The sequence below is a fragment of the Chaetodon trifascialis genome, chromosome 8 (assembly GCF_039877785.1).
Source record: "Chaetodon trifascialis isolate fChaTrf1 chromosome 8, fChaTrf1.hap1, whole genome shotgun sequence".
NCBI lineage: Eukaryota > Metazoa > Chordata > Actinopteri > Chaetodontiformes > Chaetodontidae > Chaetodon > Chaetodon trifascialis.
In genome coordinates, this window is record NC_092063.1 from 12,910,751 (window position 1) to 12,928,563 (window position 17,813).

Here is a 17,813-nt window from a genome sequence, read left to right on the forward strand (position 1 = left end):
TTCGTCTTGCCAGAAAAGAGTGACAAATTCACAAGGAGTGAAAAACTCCAGCAGCCGTATTCAAATGGTTTGTTTTATTTTACCAATGGTCCAAACCCAAAGAGATTAAGTTTGTTGCTAGCAGCATCGAAGGGACAAATCTTCACATTTGACAAGCTGGAACCAGTGCATGATTGGCATTTTTGCTGAAAATTACTGAAAGGATTTTTGTTGATGCTCTAACTTCAGTATTACTGCTGTTGCTGTTTAAACCTTAATGTACTGTAGGTAGAGCAAAAAACCCTGGCTGTTCTAATCTGAATTGTGTTCTCCACTCCTCTCCTCTCATCCACCAGTCACTGTCATCCCAGACCCTTCTACAAATACTCCTCAGCCAAAGTCAACAATGATTCCAACTGTCTATGGTGAGATTTTAATCTGAGGAACACAACTGTAAAAGATGAAGTATGATCATGCATCTTTGTTGAATTTCTAAAGAGTTTATTTTTTCCAATCCTGTAGATTTAAGATAGAGACGTGTTAATTTCTGAAATCAAATCAGTGTTTTAAATCCATATGTGATGCATGTTGTCAGGTCTTACTGAGAAAATTCACCCATAATCGTAATGCACTTCTGCAAGACAACATAAGGGAAGGTGTGACTCAGCAAATAACCTCTGTGAACTCATCATGGGCGTTGTCAAACTGTTCTCACAGGCTTATTTTTTACCGCAATTTGTTTCTCCACCTTTAAGCAGAAATCAGTTAAAATTTGCAAAATGAAAGTGACCAGCTGTTGAAATGATATATATAATTAATTGTGTTTATTTCAGTTTTGGACCACATTCTTAAAAGCACTTAAGATGAAAAATCAAGACAAGAAGAATATTAGAAAAAACTTCCACCATAAGACTCCTAATGCCGGAGCTAAATGTGTACTGCTATTTCAGTATAATGTTGTTTTTTATGCCAATTATCTAATCAATAATTTTTTTGAATGAACTTGCAGAGCCTCCTGTCCCAATTCTGCAGCTACAGTCAACCTGGTTGGATGTGTTCCCTTCTGAGAAAGTTGTGTTCAACTGCAACATCCATGGCAGCTCTGACTGGACTTTCACCTGGTTCAGAAATGACCAGGAAGTACAAGATTCAGATCCAAATGTGTCTCTGTCTGCAGACCAATCAGTGCTTACAATTACTGCAGCAACACAAACATATTCTGGACACTATTCCTGTAAAGGTCATCACAAAACAAAGGGCGTTACCACAGCATCTAGTCTCCAGCTCAAACTCACTGTTTCTGGTAGGTTTCCATCAACCATGTTTTTACTGAATGTCTGGACAGCCTATGATTTTGAAAAGCTGAAATCATATCCTCTTCTGTCTTCTTTCCGGTTAGCAAAGAAGCCCAAACCCACTCTGAGCCGAAGTTCAAACTTTGACAAGATGTTCCCTGGAGAGTCTGTCACCTTCACGTGCACGGTCACTGTGGCCTCTGGATGGGAATATCTGTGGTACCATAATGGAACTGATATTCAAGCACCTAATAGTAATACTTATACCATAGCTTCTATAGATCATCCTAACAGTGGACAGTATCACTGCAAAGCCAAGAGAGGCAAAGGCCCATTCTACACAGAGGAGAGTGAAAAAACAACACTGCAGGTCTCTGGTAAGCTCACCTGCGAGCTGCGTCATCCTTTTTTCAAACTGCACTTCGAACAGTATGACTGCTTCATTTCAGTATATATGAGCCTTTAGGCGCACATCTGTAGTACTTTAGATGATGCACTCAACATTGCTGCGCTCCTTTCTCCTGTTCTCTTTTCATTTTAACTGTTATTTTGTTTGTGTTGCATGTTTTCAGACCCACCTAAACCATCCATGAGGCTGCTGACTCCCTGGACGGATGTGTTTGAAAATGAGACAGTGGAGTTTAGATGTGAAGTCGACAGCTCTGATTGGAAATTCAGCTGGTACAGAAATAAAGAGCTGCTCGAGGAGGACGTCATCCTGAGCCTGCTTGAAGTGGAGCCATCGCTCAACGTCACCTCCATCACTCACGCCTATCAAGGAGGCTATGCCTGCAAAGTTCACCTTGGATCCAGGAGAGTCAGCTCTGGATTCAGCAACACAGTTGACATCACAGTTTATGGTGAGCATTCATGCCTCTGAATAGCATCACATAAACTTTACATTAATTCAGCTATCATAAAGAAATAGTTGAACATTTTTGGGGAATGACTTCAGTCAGATGGGACAGCTGATATCACTCCACTCAACATGAAGCTACTGCCAACAGCCAGTTAGCTTAGCTTAGCACAGAAACTGCAAACAGCTAGCCTTGCTCCTCCCCAGCCATGACAAAACCTGACTACTAGCACCAAAAAATCTCACTAATTAATAATGTTGTTTGTTTAGAAGAAGTTGTTGAGATGTTTTTCCTGGAGTCTTGTTGTCTCTGTGAGCCTGGTTGGTATATTTGGCTACCTTTGTAGAAAGCCGGGCTAGCTGTTGTGATGTAACATGAGCTCCTTTGTGCTAAGCTAAGCTAACTGCCTGTTGGCAGTCGCTTCATATTTATAATCCAGACAACAGTGAGAGCAAAATCATTCCCCTAAAATATCAAGCAATTATTACATCTAAATGTTAGTATTTAGCTTCATTAATCTAAGACTTTCATTTGATATATATGGGGGGTGCACTATAGCAGTAGGCTAATACGGTGTGAACTGCCTCTCTGTTTCAGAAAACATACCCAAACCAACACTGCGCAAAAGTCCTGGTTTTAACCCGATGTATGTTGGAGAAACAGTGAACTTCACTTGTAATGTTGACGTGTCCTCGGGCTGGGTGTACCAGTGGTACAAAGATGGAAGGGTCCTCCCTGAAACCAACAAAACCATCAGCATCCATCTAAATCCCACTAACAGGGGGAAATATTCATGCATGGCCACGAGGAGTGAAACAACATCAACACACATCAGTGAGGAAATACAACAAGATGTTCTCGGTAGGTAAAAAGTATTCATTGTGTTTATAGCAAGGAGGTGTTCAACTGTTTGTGTAAAATGTTCACAATCTATTACACGCAAGAGCAGCTATAATTTTGGATTGTCTCGGTGTTGTCCCTCAAAGCTTCAAAAACCTGCAGGCTGCTCTCGAGTTCAGTGAAACAGCGTTTTGAGAGCATCTTGCTTCCGTTATTTTACGCATTTTCTGTTGAAACAGGATATTGTGGTGTAGCATAACGCAGGTAGGGATGGCAGAAGTGTGTATTCAGTATGCATGCTGCAGTGGTGTATTACTTACGGAGAAAACAGAAGTTTAGTTTAAAAGCAGACAAAGTGGAAAAAGAATTACTCATTTTAAGTTTGTTCTCAGTGTTCAGAGGACAAGAACTCTGATTATGAGCTCAGTCCAGTTTTATATTTTTAAGCCTTTTTGTTTTGCAGCTGTTTGAGAAAGTGCTTTTTAAATGTCAATACTTGGTGTTTTTTGTTTCCTCTCTAAACCGTGTGACTCATGGAATATTATGGTTTGGCTCAATGTCATCAACATCATTGTACCTTTGGTTGACCGGCCTGTTTTCACACATTTCATACGTTTATATATCTTCCTATTAAACGCTCGTAATTTGTCTTGTAGTCTGCGAGGCCGCTGTAAGTCTGTTTCTGCTTATCCGTGACTACTTGTTGTAGTCATGAAGGTTCATGAGACAAATTCATTGAAGATCTATTTTTAAGAATTATTATTCAGTATTTCTGTCATTTTGACACTTTTAATCACTGTTTTAAGCTTGATTATTAAGTTTTTATGATGTAAGAAAATGTTAACATTATGCTTTTGTTTGTACCTATCTTATGCTTTACACTATGTGACAAACAGGTATGAAAAGAGGCTAATGTGTGTGTTTCTCTGTAGAAATCCCTGTGCCCTCTGTGAAGCAACTACGCCCGTGGTTGGATGTGTTCCCCACTGAGAGAGTGAAGTTGAGCTGTGGGCTGAACGACAGCTCTGAGTGGATTTATACATGGAGCAAAGATGGACAGTTGGTCCAGGCTGATAATATTGTGTCTTTTGACTCAAATGGAGCTACTCTTTCCATCAGCTCTGCTTCAGCAGCACATGCAGGACAATATAACTGCAAGGGACACCTGAAGGACAGGTCTGTCAGCAGAAGCTCCGATTCTGGTCTTACTCTCACAGTATATGGTAAGTTTTTTTTTTTTTTTTTTTTTTTTAATTTACATAAAAATACTATATCTAAATCTACAAAATATATAATAAGAGTTGTTTTCTTAATTTTAGGTTCAGTCAAACATTTTGGGGATTAGGGCAGGGAGTTGAGTGGGATAAATTTCAGTTTAAGGCACATTTGGTGTAAAGCTAGTTTCTTTTTATGCTGGTTGCAGTGTAATTTAACACACTGATGGCAATTGCATGTTTCCTGATCCTCAGATAAGGGACCCACTTTTACAGTGATGCAGGATCCAGACTACCAGCTGATGTTTTCTGGGGAGTCAGTCTCCTTTAGCTGTCACATTAATGTCTCCTCTGGATGGGAGTACCGGTGGTACAGAGATGGCAATTTTCTGAACTCTGGAAACACGTATACAATCAGCCCTATTGGAACAGCAGATCAGGGATCATATGAATGTGAAGCGAAAAGAGGAGAAAACGATTTCTCTAAGACTAGCACGGCTATACACCTTGAAGTTCAAAGTAAGTTTCTGTTGACTACTTCTAAACATTTAATTGTAGTTGGCACGTGTTTTTTTTTCCAACATCTCTGTTCAATTATCTGGCTGGTCAGATGTTTTAATAAACTGGTGATATTACAAAATATGCACAAATGCATTTCTTCTTTGTGTGTATAGAAAACAAGCCCAAGCCCTCGATGACTCAACAGCCATACGCTGACAAGGTGTACACTGGAGAGTCGGTGTCCTTCAAATGCAAAGTTGATCTCTCGTCCGGTTGGGAGTATCTCTGGTACAAAGATGGAACAAAACTCTCTGTCATCAACAGTAACTTTAACATCCATAATGCCAGTTCATTGAACAATGGGGTTTATCAGTGCATGGCCATCAGAAACAAACCAATATACAACACAGAGCACAGCATTGGACGGACCTTACACATATTTGGTGAGCCAAAGAACTACTTTGTGTTGATATGTTGTGATTATTTAGAGGAATAATGCTGCCTTCATCTGTGATTCTGGATTTCATGCTGTGAAATGTTGTGGCTGGTGATATTAGAAAGGGTCTAATGCGTGTGTTTCTCTTTAGAAATCCCTGTTCCCTCTTTGAAGCAACAAACGCCGTGGTTGGACGTGTTCCCCACTGAGAGTGTGAAGCTGAGCTGTGGGATGGACGGCAGCTCTGACTGGAAATATATATGGAATAAAGATGGAAAGTCGGTCGGCCCTGATAATATTGTGTCTTTTGACTCCGATAGGACCACTCTGTCCATCAGCTCTGCTTCAACCTCACACAGTGGACAATACACCTGCTCAGGAATACTCAAGAGCAGGTCTGTCAGAAGCAGCTTCAGCTCTGCACTACAACTTCATGTTAATGGTGAGATTTTTTTCTTCTTTTTTTGACAGTTCTTTAGAGAGATAGTTTTCCCATGTCATTTAATTAATATTTATTTTGTTTTGGCTGTTCACACTTGAAGAGGTGGTAGATGTGATCTCTATATTCAGCAAAAACATATTTTAGTAATGGTTTGACATTCTGGGAAATTTTCTGGTTCATATTCTTGCTGTGAGTTAGGTTAAAAGACTCTCACATCTGTCCTCGTCAGCATGACATTTCAGCCAGGAGATGGTTAACGTAGCTTAGCATAAAGACTGGAGGCAGGGGGAAACAGCTAGTCTTGCAACCTTGCAGCGACAAAACTCCAGGACTTGAACACGTAACCTCCCGTTAAACCACAAACACAGTCAGGTTTTTGGACAGCAGAATTTTTTTTGTCCTTGAGCTTAACATTAATGGAAAAATAAGGGACTGGCATTGATCCTTTCACCTAACCCTCGGTAAGAAAGCAAAGAAATGCAGTTCCCAAAATGTCTAACTATTCCTTTAAATAAAGTGGAAAAAAGGTTTGTTTTATCTTTGTGAGATTTTTTTTTTCTTCTGATAAGGAAGTTCCAGCATGTCAAGTCATTTGAAGCATATAATTAAAGGCTAGCTTCTCCTTCCTGTGGGCTGTGTGATGTGATATGCTGAACTTTAAAATGCTGTCACACTAATAGGAATGAAATAATTGTCACCCCGCAGAGACAAAACCCGTCATACTGACGCAGAGTCCCAGTCACAATGTGATGCACACCGAAGATTTCATCTCATTTTATTGTCACATTAATGTCTCTTCTGGATGGGAGTACCTGTGGTACAAAGATGACAGTCTGCTCACTGAATCTGGGAAGAATTATAACATCTCTTCTGCTCTGACAAGAAACTCTGGATCATATAAATGCCAAACTAAAAGAGGAACGCATACAGTCTTCCACTCAGACCAGAGTCAAGCTGTGAGACTCAACATACAAGGTAAGTTTTTGTTCCCTCCCACTAGCACTTTTGTAAATGTGCATGCGCATGTGCATGTGTTGAATGCGCTTGTTACAGTTTAGACTGTGTTTCTACAGAGCGCCCAAAGGCTGCCATAATCCTTCTGACTGGCTGGTCAGAGGTCTTTTCCACTGACAGCCTGGTGCTCAAATGTGGGGTGCAGGAAAGCCAGGACACATGGAACTACACATGGTAATGCACACCAACAACACCAGTTAAAGCTGTAGGGTAAAGTTTTCTAAATGCATTCTCACCTGTCTCAAGATTCAAACATACAATCATTAACAGGTTCAAAGAGGACCAACCAATTAATGTGACACTGAGAAATGAGAAATACATAGTCACACCGCAGAATGACCCCAAGCAGAGCCAATACACCTGCCGTGGCTTTCGCACTGGGAGACCGTCTTATTCAAAAACCAGTGATCAATTCAAGACCAAGAATCTTCGTGAGTACAGCTGAGCCCTGGAAGATTTAAGTTCCTACCCTGAAAATATTCTGTCTCATTTTCATTCTGTTTTTATTCTTAATCTGTAGTTTTGAAGAGGAGGGTGCTTCTTTCCATCTCTGGCTTTATCTTCTTTGGCATCATCGCCGTCTTCCTGGGATGCATTGTCCTCAGAGTCATCCGCAAACCAGGTTTCACTTTAGTTTTTGGGACCTTTTGCATGAATGGAGGCTAAAAATCTGTATTGTAAAAGCAGCTATAATTAATATTACTATAGTAATAATGTATCACTGAAAATGTGGTCAGTTGGAGTGATGAAGTGACAGAAAATGATCACCTGAATCTACAGCTCCCTTTGGCTTCTCATGGTGTTGTGTTTGGCCACAACAGGCAGCTGTTTTTAGTGAAGAATCTATAAAAACATGTGTGAACGTAGCAGAAAATTTAGCCACTAAAGACACTTTGATTCTCTCAATGTTGCTCTTTAAATGCTTGATGTATAAGTAAGCTCCTGTCTGTTAACAAGTTCACCAAATCAACTTAAAAGGTGACAACATGTCAGTGATGTGTTCACAACTTGTTTCTGCTGCCCTGAGAATATATCTCATCTGAAATTAACAAACCAAAGCCACAACGAGCTTACCTAATATCTTTTTCTATCACCTAGCTGTTGACGAATACAAGCCGGAAGAGGCAGACTTGTTTGTCAGCATGGCTCTGAAGGACCGTGATGGTAGGTTGACACAACCCATGGCTTGTGGTTTTGGTTGCCATTTCCTGATATGCTGCAGATACAGCACACCACTGATTCATTTCTGAGTTATCTTTGAAATGTCCATTTGTAATTTGTAGATTCATATTTATAGTCGAATGAGTTTGTAATTTGTAGACGCTTGTGTCTAGGGACACTTTCAAGCCTAACGTTCACAGTTTGCCTTTAGCTGCTGGTGCTCTTGTGTTGAAAGTTCCTTCCTCCCTCCTGCAGATACACCCTGTCCGCTGGTTGAATACATCACTGATGCAGCACTGAATTCTCCACCTAAAGGTAAAGATGAGTAAATAAAATGATACAAAAACTATATTATTATGTACTTCTGTCTCAAGAGTCTTTTTGTGGTTGCTTTTTAAACCAATCTGACCTACAGAAGGGAACGAGAATGGCATGGTTTGCAGTGAAACAACACCATTACCGATATCCTCACAGGAGGACCAAGGTAATAAAGTTATATTACAAATGTGCTTTTCCAATTAAACATTTTCTCTGTGATGATAGACACTGACACTCAGTTTATTTATAAGTGACACATAATGTATTTCTAATCCAAGTTTCCACATGTTGTCCTTCATGTCTTTCTAGCTGTGACAGCTGAGAGCCATGATGCAACAGAGAACAATGGCGGGCTGGTTTCCTTTCAAAAATGAGTGACTGAAGCTCTCTTTGCATCAGCTTAGTTTCTGGCCAAAAATATAAATAGTGGCACGAGGAAAGTCAAGCTGTGTCCATCATAAGACATTCAAGACTCACTGGGTCTACATAGGCAGACTTTTAGCTAAAGGCTAGCTCAGCTGGGCTTTCACCTGAACGCTAATGCTCTAAGGTTCACCATGTTAGCATTAGACTAAAACAGGGAATGAAATTAGCATCTGCTGAATTTAGCCTTTTTATATTCAGAAAGTTTATTTTTAAAAAGCAATTATTAAGTTAAGAATAGCCAGGCATTAAGGTTACATGATCTATTCCATTTGCCTACTAATCTGCCATTAGTGAGAATTTCAGACCCTGGTTTTAAAGTACAGCTCAGGATCATTATCATGGATTGACAGTACGAAATTGCTGACAACACTGCCATATAAATGTGTACATATTTGTTTTTCACTGCACAGTACTGTTGAGAATTGTACATATTTTAACGTACGTTCATACGTTTGTAAAGATCTGTGGAGAATTTTTCAATTCTCAGAACAACCACCAGATGTCAGTAGATAGCAAAGCTTATTTAATGTGTTTAAATAGCTCAGCAATGACTGTTAAAGGCAACCAGTTGGATATTGTATGATATATTTATCTAGAGTAAGTGATGCTACAGAAATGCCATTCAAGCATTTTGTGTCTCCTTATGAAATTTTCAAAATAAAAAATTACAAAATGTTGCCGTGAGTGTTCATTCAAACTAATACTGATCTGCGCCATCAGGTGACATGTTCAACCAGTGGGAATTTCACAAGTGGGCTGATCAGTGGGCAGATCCTTTCCATCATGTGCAACTGAAACAAGACAGGACAAGAGGCATCATCAGTATCCAGTCAAACCTTCAAATCAAAATGTTTTTATTGACCCCAAAGAAGGTCCACAGCAACATACAGTACACAATACTGACTCACATCTACTTGAGGATATCACTCAGTTTCTCCATGTAGTAGATGTAATTCTCCTGACAATCCTCCCAGGGTGTAAAGCTCTCTTCCTCCTTCTCCACATACGTGTCCCAAACATGTAGGAAGTCACATGGCTTCATCATCCGCAGTTTACAGCCAGCACTCGCCAGAGCCCGGAGCCCCTCCGCTATCTCCGGCTCTTCCCACTCAAAGAGACGGGAGCAGAATATGCAGAGACGGACCTTTTTTCGCTGCTTGAGGATGTTGGCCAACTTGGCTGCACAAGACACACAGGGACTGGATGATACATACCATGTGATGTCATACTCTTGGGAGGCATTAGGGAGCACCTGGAAAGGAAAGAGTGGGGATTTATGGAGCATAAAGGAGAAACAGCTATTTTCATATTACATATAACATTAACACAAGAGAAAATGTTTGCAAACTAATAGAAATCAGACCTCCCACCGGGTTCATATGTGTGTCACGCGATCCGTCACTATGAAACGTGGGTGATCATTACCTGTTGAAAGAAGGCCTCTTCAGCATGAGCTGTGGCATGTTCATCCTCCATGTAGCCTTTCAGAGGCTCTGTGCTGCCTCCTGGTGTATCCACTCTGAAGCACAGCAGGGTCTTGTTCCTCCCTGATGAGTATTCCACGTTCCTGAACTGGAACTTGAAGTAGAACGGGCTCATCTGTTCCCTGGTGGAGATTGAAAGTGAATACTTCAATAAATCTGATATTAAATTGCCTGCTTCTTGGACTGACTGCCATCGTCATCGGGGCTTTTTAAGCGTCTGGTTGTTAGATGAGCAGGAAAGAGTGAAGGAACAATCAGCGTGATGTATGCATCAACGGTGCTTTCAAAATAATCTGCTGCCTTTGATGAAGTGTATGACAATGATACTCCAAATGCCAATCCAGGTGACACGAACATTGAGACATGAGTCACTTATCTTGTGATGAAGTTGTCAACCACCCAAGACACAGTAGGAGAGTAATGGTAGTGAGTCTTCTATATAGACTATGGTGACACAGCAAATAGAATATTAATGAGGCTACCACTGAGTAAACTCATGTTTCTATAAATATTTTGGCTTTCATGTCATCCCACGATCTGTGGATGATCCCTCCATGATTCAGCCACTGTACAAAACACATACCCCTCCTCCTGTCTCCCTGCATCAATCCATTGTTACGTTGTACATGAATAGCCAGATGGATTACACAAATAGATCTCTTATAGCTTTGATATCAAACAGCTAATACTCACAGGACAGACACTGGGGAACAGATGCTAGGTGGAGTGATATATCAGGGGCCGGCGTCTGTGACTCATCCGCTATTCTTACTGCAGTTTTAGTAAGGATGGCAGGTGTTAGTCATTAGTATCCTTCCTCACTGAAATTGACTATAGAACATGCATTGGGAACAATATGAGTGAGAGAGAGCCACAATAAAACTACTTCAACAGCAAACTTGATTAAAAAGTGGATGTGTTACAGAGCAAAACAGGTGTGTGTATATGACACTAACACGTGTATGTGTATTAAATCTTACCCACCCTGTGACAATTTCAAATGGTGGCAGCTCTATAGGCTGAAACTCTCCATTTTCTTCACTGTTCTTCGCCTCTGCTCCTGTTGCTCCTTCACTTGCCCCATTCCTCTTCTCCTCGCCCGCCTGGGGCTGCTCGGGGGTCGTCTCTGGCTTTTTCGCAAGTTTGTCAGGCTTTTTCACAGTTTTCTCCTTCCCCTTGTCGTCATTTGCTTTATTTTCCGCCTTCGTCTCTTTCTTCTTAACACTGAACCGGCTGTTTCTGTCCGCCATGATTCTGTGTAAGTGGGTGAGAGCGTTAGGTAAAGAGAGGGAGGGGGGAGAGAGAGCTCAGTATAAGTGGAGTGATAACCCGAGTGCATTTACAGAAATAGATCCTATTGTGTGCTGTAGTTGGAGTCACAACATGTGCATGTCTGGCAGAGCAGGGATAGGTTGCTGATTTGCCCCCATCCCCACCCCCAGCCCTATTTCCATGCTCTGGCTCCTAAAAGGCCAAAGGACAACACAAGAGTGACTGCCCATGTGTTACATGTGGAAGTTCGGGAAAGCCTGGACTTACATATCTTTTGCACACTTTACACATTAACAAATTAAGGACGGAAACTACAATATTGTGTGTATAAATGTGCAATCTCAAACAAAATAACAGGTAGCTCTTTAATCCATCTGGCTTTCACTGTCAACATGCCAGCAGCAGGCAGGTTATTAATAGAGATGCTTGGCTGTGAGTGTGTCTGTGTGTATGGGGTAACCAGGGCTCTCTTGATACTAAACACCACAATGTCCTGCAGCATTAGGCCTTAGGAATACACCAAGGCCAGCTATATGGCACCCCAAATAGGGGAAGACTGGGAGCAGTGCAGTAGAAACAAATGCATACACAAATGCAAGATGTAAGAGAAAATTTGCACTCTGAATAAGAGTGCAGGAGTGAAGTGTGGCCCGGTGTGCATGTGCCCGTGAACAATCAATCTATGAAATCACCCCGCATCAATATGGTCCTCTTCTGAGGCCATTGCATGGGGGAGGGGAAATTGGTTTTGTAAGAGGGTGTGTATTTGTCCGTGTATGTGAGTCTATGTGCGGACAGAAAATGGCTTTCTGCACTGCAGATGTAATAACTTGAGGCATAAGGGAGAGGGCGAGAGGGAGGGGGCAGTTCAATTACAATTTCCTCCCCTCCCTCCGTCTCACTCTCTGCCAAGTAATTCATTTCAGAGGCAATTACCAATAGGACTGCAGCCCAGCCTGCTCGTCTAACTCATATGGATGAGCTGTCACAGCCGCGGGGGGGAGGGAAGGGGGAGGGAAGGGGAGCCGCTTCAAGCTGCTCCACATTCACTCAGGAACAACAACACACCCCACAGGGATGAGCAAAAACACACTTCCAAAGATGTACACACTGACACATCCACATGGATATCTAGCACCACATCTAAATCCACAGAGACGTCCTGGGGTGATAATCATTAAGATCACAGCAATCTTTGATAATTATGATCTATGAGGGAAATCTCATTGTATCTCACACAGATTAGCACACTTCCTCTGAAGCGGTTTTTAAGAACAACAAACAGTAACACCGCACTGAAGCTGCTCTGCGCTTGGTGAAAAATAGATTAAATCCTTGAGACAGTTTTCATAATCAGATCTATTGCAATTCCTGCACAGCCGGGATCTACAAATTGATTGATGCTGTTGTCTTACTCCTCCCTATTAATCACAAAACGTTCATCAATTCATCGAAGCAGTGTCTACCTTCTGATACTGCATTACAGAGCAAGGGGACAGTGGCTACATAGTTTCCTGCCATTCATTCCTAAGATTTTGGGAGCCTAGTTGGCTTTGGAAGAAAAGGACCATGTAGGATGTGGCTGCCGCCTTCCTGCTGACTCAAATTAAACTGTAATGGAATTACATGCAATTACCCTGCCTCCCCACTGGCCCAGCCACAGAGTACCAGATTCCCTGAATCAAGACAAACACACGCCAGAACATTCAGAGTCTCTCCTTCAAAGCGAAGCCCTGCAAAGTGGTTCCAAAATACTTCAGTGAGGTCAGACAAAGCAAAAGTCTGTTATGCCACATGCACACATCCTCTGCCAGTTTTCTGGGGCAGAAGCGGGGTCAAACCCATTTCCATTCCTTAAAGTTCAGAAGTAGAATTGGACATGAAATTGAAAAAGGAAAAAAGCGCTGATAAAGAAAATGAAATGAAATTGACCTCCAGAGCACACATGGAGTTATAAAGGAGTGGCAGAGGAAAATAGAAATGAATTAGGGTCAAAAAATGAGATACATGAGGCAGATTTCAGCGTTTCTCCGCTAGCACAAATAATGGTGTGCAACGTGCATGCATGCATGAGTGCTCACACATCTGCAAACTGCACACACCTCTGCGTTTCAGAAGTGAAACTCGTTTATTATGGTGTCTCAGTGGCGAGGCATACATACAGAGAGAAAAAAGAATAAGTGGATTATGCAGTGACACATCGTTTAGCAGCTGATACCTCCCATCAAAAACAACATCAAATGAATTAGTCACAACCTCTAGGGTTATCGCATATCACTGAAAATAAATCATATGCTACAGTATGCAGTAATTGACCATTAGGTTATTGTTTGTCAGTGTTGGCTGGTACAGACACAAGCTGTCGTTGGGGGTGGGAGGATAGAGAGAGGGGGCTTTGTGGTCTTGTCGTTGTCTGGCAAAATAATGTCAAAGTAAATGCCTTAGTATTGATCTGCTTCTAGACCCCTCCATCCACAGCATGTGGTATAATAGTCCGTATGCAGACTACTGCAGTCTGGAAAAACCCTTCAAAAGGATGGAGACTGAGCCTCGGCTCTGAAACTCTGGGTGATTCATTCCATCTCATGTGACATGATGTGCAGTATGGGGACTAGGCTTTGCTGCTAGCTCAGTTTCCTTAGGGAGGAACAGAGGTTAGTATCCAGTAAGTATTAACTTTGCTGCAGGTATAAAGCCTTCAGTTGCTATTTGGGTAAAAGAAATACTTGACTCTTAGCTTTAAGTCCATAATAATTTGTAGTTGGCTCTGAGGTAGATGAGCGTCTCCAGGTTCTTTGGTAAGACGCGGCCTCTCTCTGGCCGCAGGCAGCGCCCAGCACTAGTGAAAATGCTTTCCACCACAGTGCCACAAGCAGGTATGGTGAACGCCCTTTTGGCCACCTGGGCGAGTAAAGGAAAGTCAATTGCTTTACGCCGCCAGTAATGTAAAGCCTCCTCGTCTGTGGGCTCCTCACGTAGGTAGATAGCCAACTCCTGCTCTAGGCTCTTGGCCTGTGTTGCGGGTCTCTGCTTGATGAAAGAGAAGAGCTTACAGGGCCGAGAATGTGAGGAGACAGGCGATGGAGCCGGGGCAGGAGGGGTCTGGGATTGAGGATGTAGGTCTGTGTTGGGCTCTATGGGGCTGGAGGCTGTGGAATGTTTGGATAGCTCCTCTAGGAGAACTTGTCTGTGCCAGTCAGGGTTGCTGCTCCATGTGAGCTTGAACTGGGGGTCCAGGGTGGTGGCAGTGATGTAAAGGGGGTCCTCCAGGATAGGGGCCAGCTGGCTCTCTAAAGCCTGGCTGAGGCCCACCAGGAGAGAGGGGCAGTGAGGGGTTGACGTCTCTGAGAGATGCTTACGGAGGCCCAGAACACACGGCAGAGCCAGGCTGATGGACACATGTCTGTCTGTCTGCATGTCTGCCTGTCTGTCCCCATGCACCATGTCCCAGGCCTCAGTGAAGGGCTCCAAGGTGTCAGTGAGCTCCCTCAGCAGGGCTCTCTCTGATCCACCCAGCGCCAGCTCCCCCGGACCACTCATCTCCTCCAGGAACTCCACTGAGTCCAGCAGGCGCCGAAGCACCTACAGCAAAGACGAAACAAAAAATAAACATTTGGAAAGCTATGGAAACACACTCTTGACTTTGTGCTCAGTGAAAAGCTCACATTTCTCATTCTCATAATTCAATTTTTGCTAAAACAGCTACATAACACATACTGCATACTGGTAGCATTTATAAGCAGTATATAAACTGATATTGACAATACAGCAACCTTATAATCATATAAAGAAAATTGGCGACATACATTAATAACGATTTAAAAGTGTCCTGATATGTGCTTACAACTACATTTTGTGAGTTTTATATAATTCACTGTCTACATACTGCTTAGAAATGCTAAACAGGGGAGTTAAAGTAAGTAAAGTGCTACCTGTACACTATGATGGAGCAATACTTATACCTTAAGCTGGGCAGCCCAGTCTCTTGCTGTAGGAGGGATAATTCCTGGTCCCCCCATGATCAGCGCAGGACCATCAAACACCTGAGTAAGTTTCTCAGGTGGGACAGCAGAGGTAATGTAGTTGTAGAAACACGCAGCCTTGGCCAGCGTGGAGGAGAGCTGTGGACAGGAGCGTAACCCCTCACTGACACACTGCTGAAGAGAGCGAGAGAAACAGTCCACTCGACAGACACCCAGACCCTGCTCCCACAAGTCCTCCCATTCTCCTTCCTCTCCACTGTCGCCATGGCCATTCCTGACACCTTCCTCTACGCTGTTACCATTGCCAACCTCTTCTTCGTCATCTTCGTTTTGCCCGTTAGCGAGAGGAGGTGAAACCATGAAACCAGGAAGACCACACGGCTTAACTGTTGCTGTCGCCAGGAAAGGGTCCGCAACAACACGAAACGCTCTCCCTGATACGCCATGAGAGTGACACACTTCATCAAAATCGGAAAGCACCCGATTCCCAGAGCCGCCCCCTGCCAGGGGCAGACACGCCAGGAGAGCTGAACGCATCTGCCAATCAGACGTGAGAAAGTGGCAGGTGACACCGAGGTACCTACAGAGAGGGACAGAGACAGAGAGACGTGGACTCACCAGTGAGGGAATCAAACCAAGTGGGAATCATTTTGTTTTAGGTTGATTTTACCTCCTTACCCTGAAGTGGCTCCAGTTAAGCCCCTCCAGAGATCCAGGCTGAGACTGAGGGCGTGCGTCGAGGCCAGGGCCTGACGGGTTGCTAGCTGGGCCTGGTAGGCGTAGGCGGGGAGGAGCTGGCTCTGGATGTAGTGCTGGCGCTCAGGAGTGTACCGCGGCTCCAGGAGCTGCAGCAGCTCTCTGAAGCCTTGATTTTCCACTATGGACACTGGCTGCAGATCACGCACGATCATCTTGGCTATAGCCTCAGAGATGAGAACCTAAATGACGAACAACATAAATGACTCTTATCAAGGCTTCGCTGCAACACCACAAACAATGAAACACTTCATAGATAGCAGCCTGGTTATTTGCATCTCAAGCGATTATGGGACTGTAACACACACCTGACGCGGGTCATGTCTGTCAAACTTGGTCACCCCTCCTCCAGAGCCTCCTCCTACTCCTCCCTCGAGAGATCCCGTTCCTCCTGCACCTCCTGCTGCTCCTCCTCCCCCCACTCCGGAACTGATGGGGAGAGTGTAGCGGGTATTCCCTCCATTGGCAGTGAAACTATGCAGGGAGCCGGAGGAATAGCCCTCTCTCTTCATATCCTTCCTTTTCACAAAGTCATCATACATCGCCTGGTGCTTCCGCTGAATGGGAGAGAGACAGTGTGGGGCACAATAGTGTTATGAGTTGACAGGTAGAAGAGTTAATTCACTGCTCAGGTGTAGACATCTCTACACCTTAATACCCTGTGGAGGAAAATGCAGTATGGGTAAACTGTAGAGAAGCAACACAGTCTTTACAGTCAGGTTCATATAGCTGGCTCTGTTAGTGTACACAAAAACTGATGCAGTAGGGCCAGCTGTTGCTGACAGAAACATGATAAGACTGAGAATCGGTGTAGATGCTTCGTCCCTCCATGTTATTAACGATAGACAACCTTTTATTTTGAAGTCATTACCTTGAGATGCGTTACGAAGTTGGACGTGACACTCCGCTTCGCCTGAATTCTGGTGCCACAAGCCTTGCAGTTGGACTCGATTTTGCCATTTTCACCTTCAAACACAATATTAAAGTAATCCAGAATAGACACCTTCGAAACTGACGCCATTGGAGCCCGCGGTCCCTCTGCTCCGAAGTGAAATCAACTTGCGATCAAGGACAATCTGAGCCTGAGATATCAGGATCACCTCGCCTTTGATCATGAGCGCAGGCCGGCGTGTTTACTTCCCAATCCCTGATCACACATCAGAAAATGTTGCTGCCAGTTGCGCAGACAAAAGAAAATTTAATTCCAAGCAGGAGTTGCGACGCCTGCACGTCCGAAATCGGCCACAATCAGGCTACGCGGGCTGCTGCGGATGTCTGGAAACATCAATAATAAGATAGAGGCGACATCCGCTGTTTCTGCGCTCCCATCCGTCGTTCGGACGCGGCTGAAGAGGAGGCAGAGCGGTGTGTTTCATGGAGGCAATTCGGGCAAACACACAGTATTGTAATTGGAGCAGGAAGTACCCACAATAAACGGGAGTTTCGACCCGTTTCGACTGTTCCCGGTAATGTTCGGCTGTCCCCAGCCAAGCTGCGTGAATGTGAGGGTGGTGGCGCTCGGTCAAATGTTTTCAATTATGCTGGTGTGTGTGATGAATGAGAGGGGACACTTGAACTAAGATCTGGGATTAAAAATTTTTCGACTGACAACAGAATAAAACATATATCTGTTTGTGTAGCAGCAATTCAAAAATGAACATTTGATAACTTATTTATTTATATTTTTATATTATTAAATTCTATATGAACAACGCACAACAGCCTACAAATATTACATGAAAGACAATTTGGTTCAGAAGTTGAAAGTCATGGATTTCTGAATGTTAATAAGTAATTTACAAAATCAGTCATAAGCCATTAAGAACATTTGTGTT

At 43.2% G+C, this 17,813-nt stretch overlaps 3 protein-coding genes across 5 annotated transcripts; 1 reads left to right on the forward strand and 2 right to left on the reverse strand.

Moving 5' to 3' along the window:
- The first annotated feature begins 340 nt into the window (after positions 1–340).
- On the forward strand, positions 341–8,778 carry LOC139335409 (cell adhesion molecule CEACAM5). Its single transcript, XM_070969007.1, has 17 exons — positions 341–404; positions 989–1,282; positions 1,379–1,651; positions 1,847–2,134; positions 2,729–2,992; positions 3,904–4,194; positions 4,441–4,704; positions 4,860–5,129; positions 5,274–5,564; positions 6,270–6,539; positions 6,638–6,752; positions 6,849–7,009; positions 7,099–7,200; positions 7,677–7,742; positions 7,995–8,054; positions 8,155–8,223; positions 8,367–8,778. Exons 1-17 carry the CDS (start codon positions 386–388, stop codon positions 8,429–8,431), a joined length of 3,162 nt encoding a protein of 1,053 aa, XP_070825108.1. The 5' UTR covers positions 341–385; the 3' UTR covers positions 8,432–8,778.
- Positions 8,772–13,443, reverse strand: apobec2b (apolipoprotein B mRNA editing enzyme, catalytic polypeptide-like 2b). 3 transcript variants are annotated; one of them, XM_070968975.1, is made up of 6 exons: positions 13,342–13,442; positions 12,876–12,915; positions 10,952–11,221; positions 9,909–10,089; positions 9,392–9,735; positions 8,772–9,274 (listed from the first exon to the last, which is right to left on the reverse strand). In XM_070968975.1, exons 1-5 carry the CDS (start codon positions 13,397–13,399, stop codon positions 9,394–9,396), a joined length of 891 nt encoding a protein of 296 aa, XP_070825076.1. In that variant the 5' UTR covers positions 13,400–13,442; the 3' UTR covers positions 8,772–9,274; positions 9,392–9,393. The 3 variants fall into 3 exon arrangements, with proteins under 3 accessions (XP_070825076.1, XP_070825077.1, XP_070825078.1); XM_070968976.1 differs by lacking the exon at positions 12,876–12,915 and having other exon boundaries at positions 13,342–13,443; XM_070968977.1 differs by lacking the exons at positions 12,876–12,915; positions 13,342–13,442 and adding an exon at positions 12,176–12,741.
- On the reverse strand, positions 13,346–17,599 carry LOC139335383 (zinc finger BED domain-containing protein 4). Its single transcript, XM_070968963.1, has 5 exons — positions 16,850–17,599; positions 16,287–16,535; positions 15,901–16,160; positions 15,202–15,802; positions 13,346–14,821 (listed from the first exon to the last, which is right to left on the reverse strand). The coding sequence occupies exons 1-5, from the start codon at positions 16,997–16,999 to the stop codon at positions 13,979–13,981; spliced, it is 2,103 nt and encodes a 700-aa protein (XP_070825064.1). The 5' UTR covers positions 17,000–17,599; the 3' UTR covers positions 13,346–13,978.
- Between the last annotated feature and the right edge of the window lie 214 nt (positions 17,600–17,813).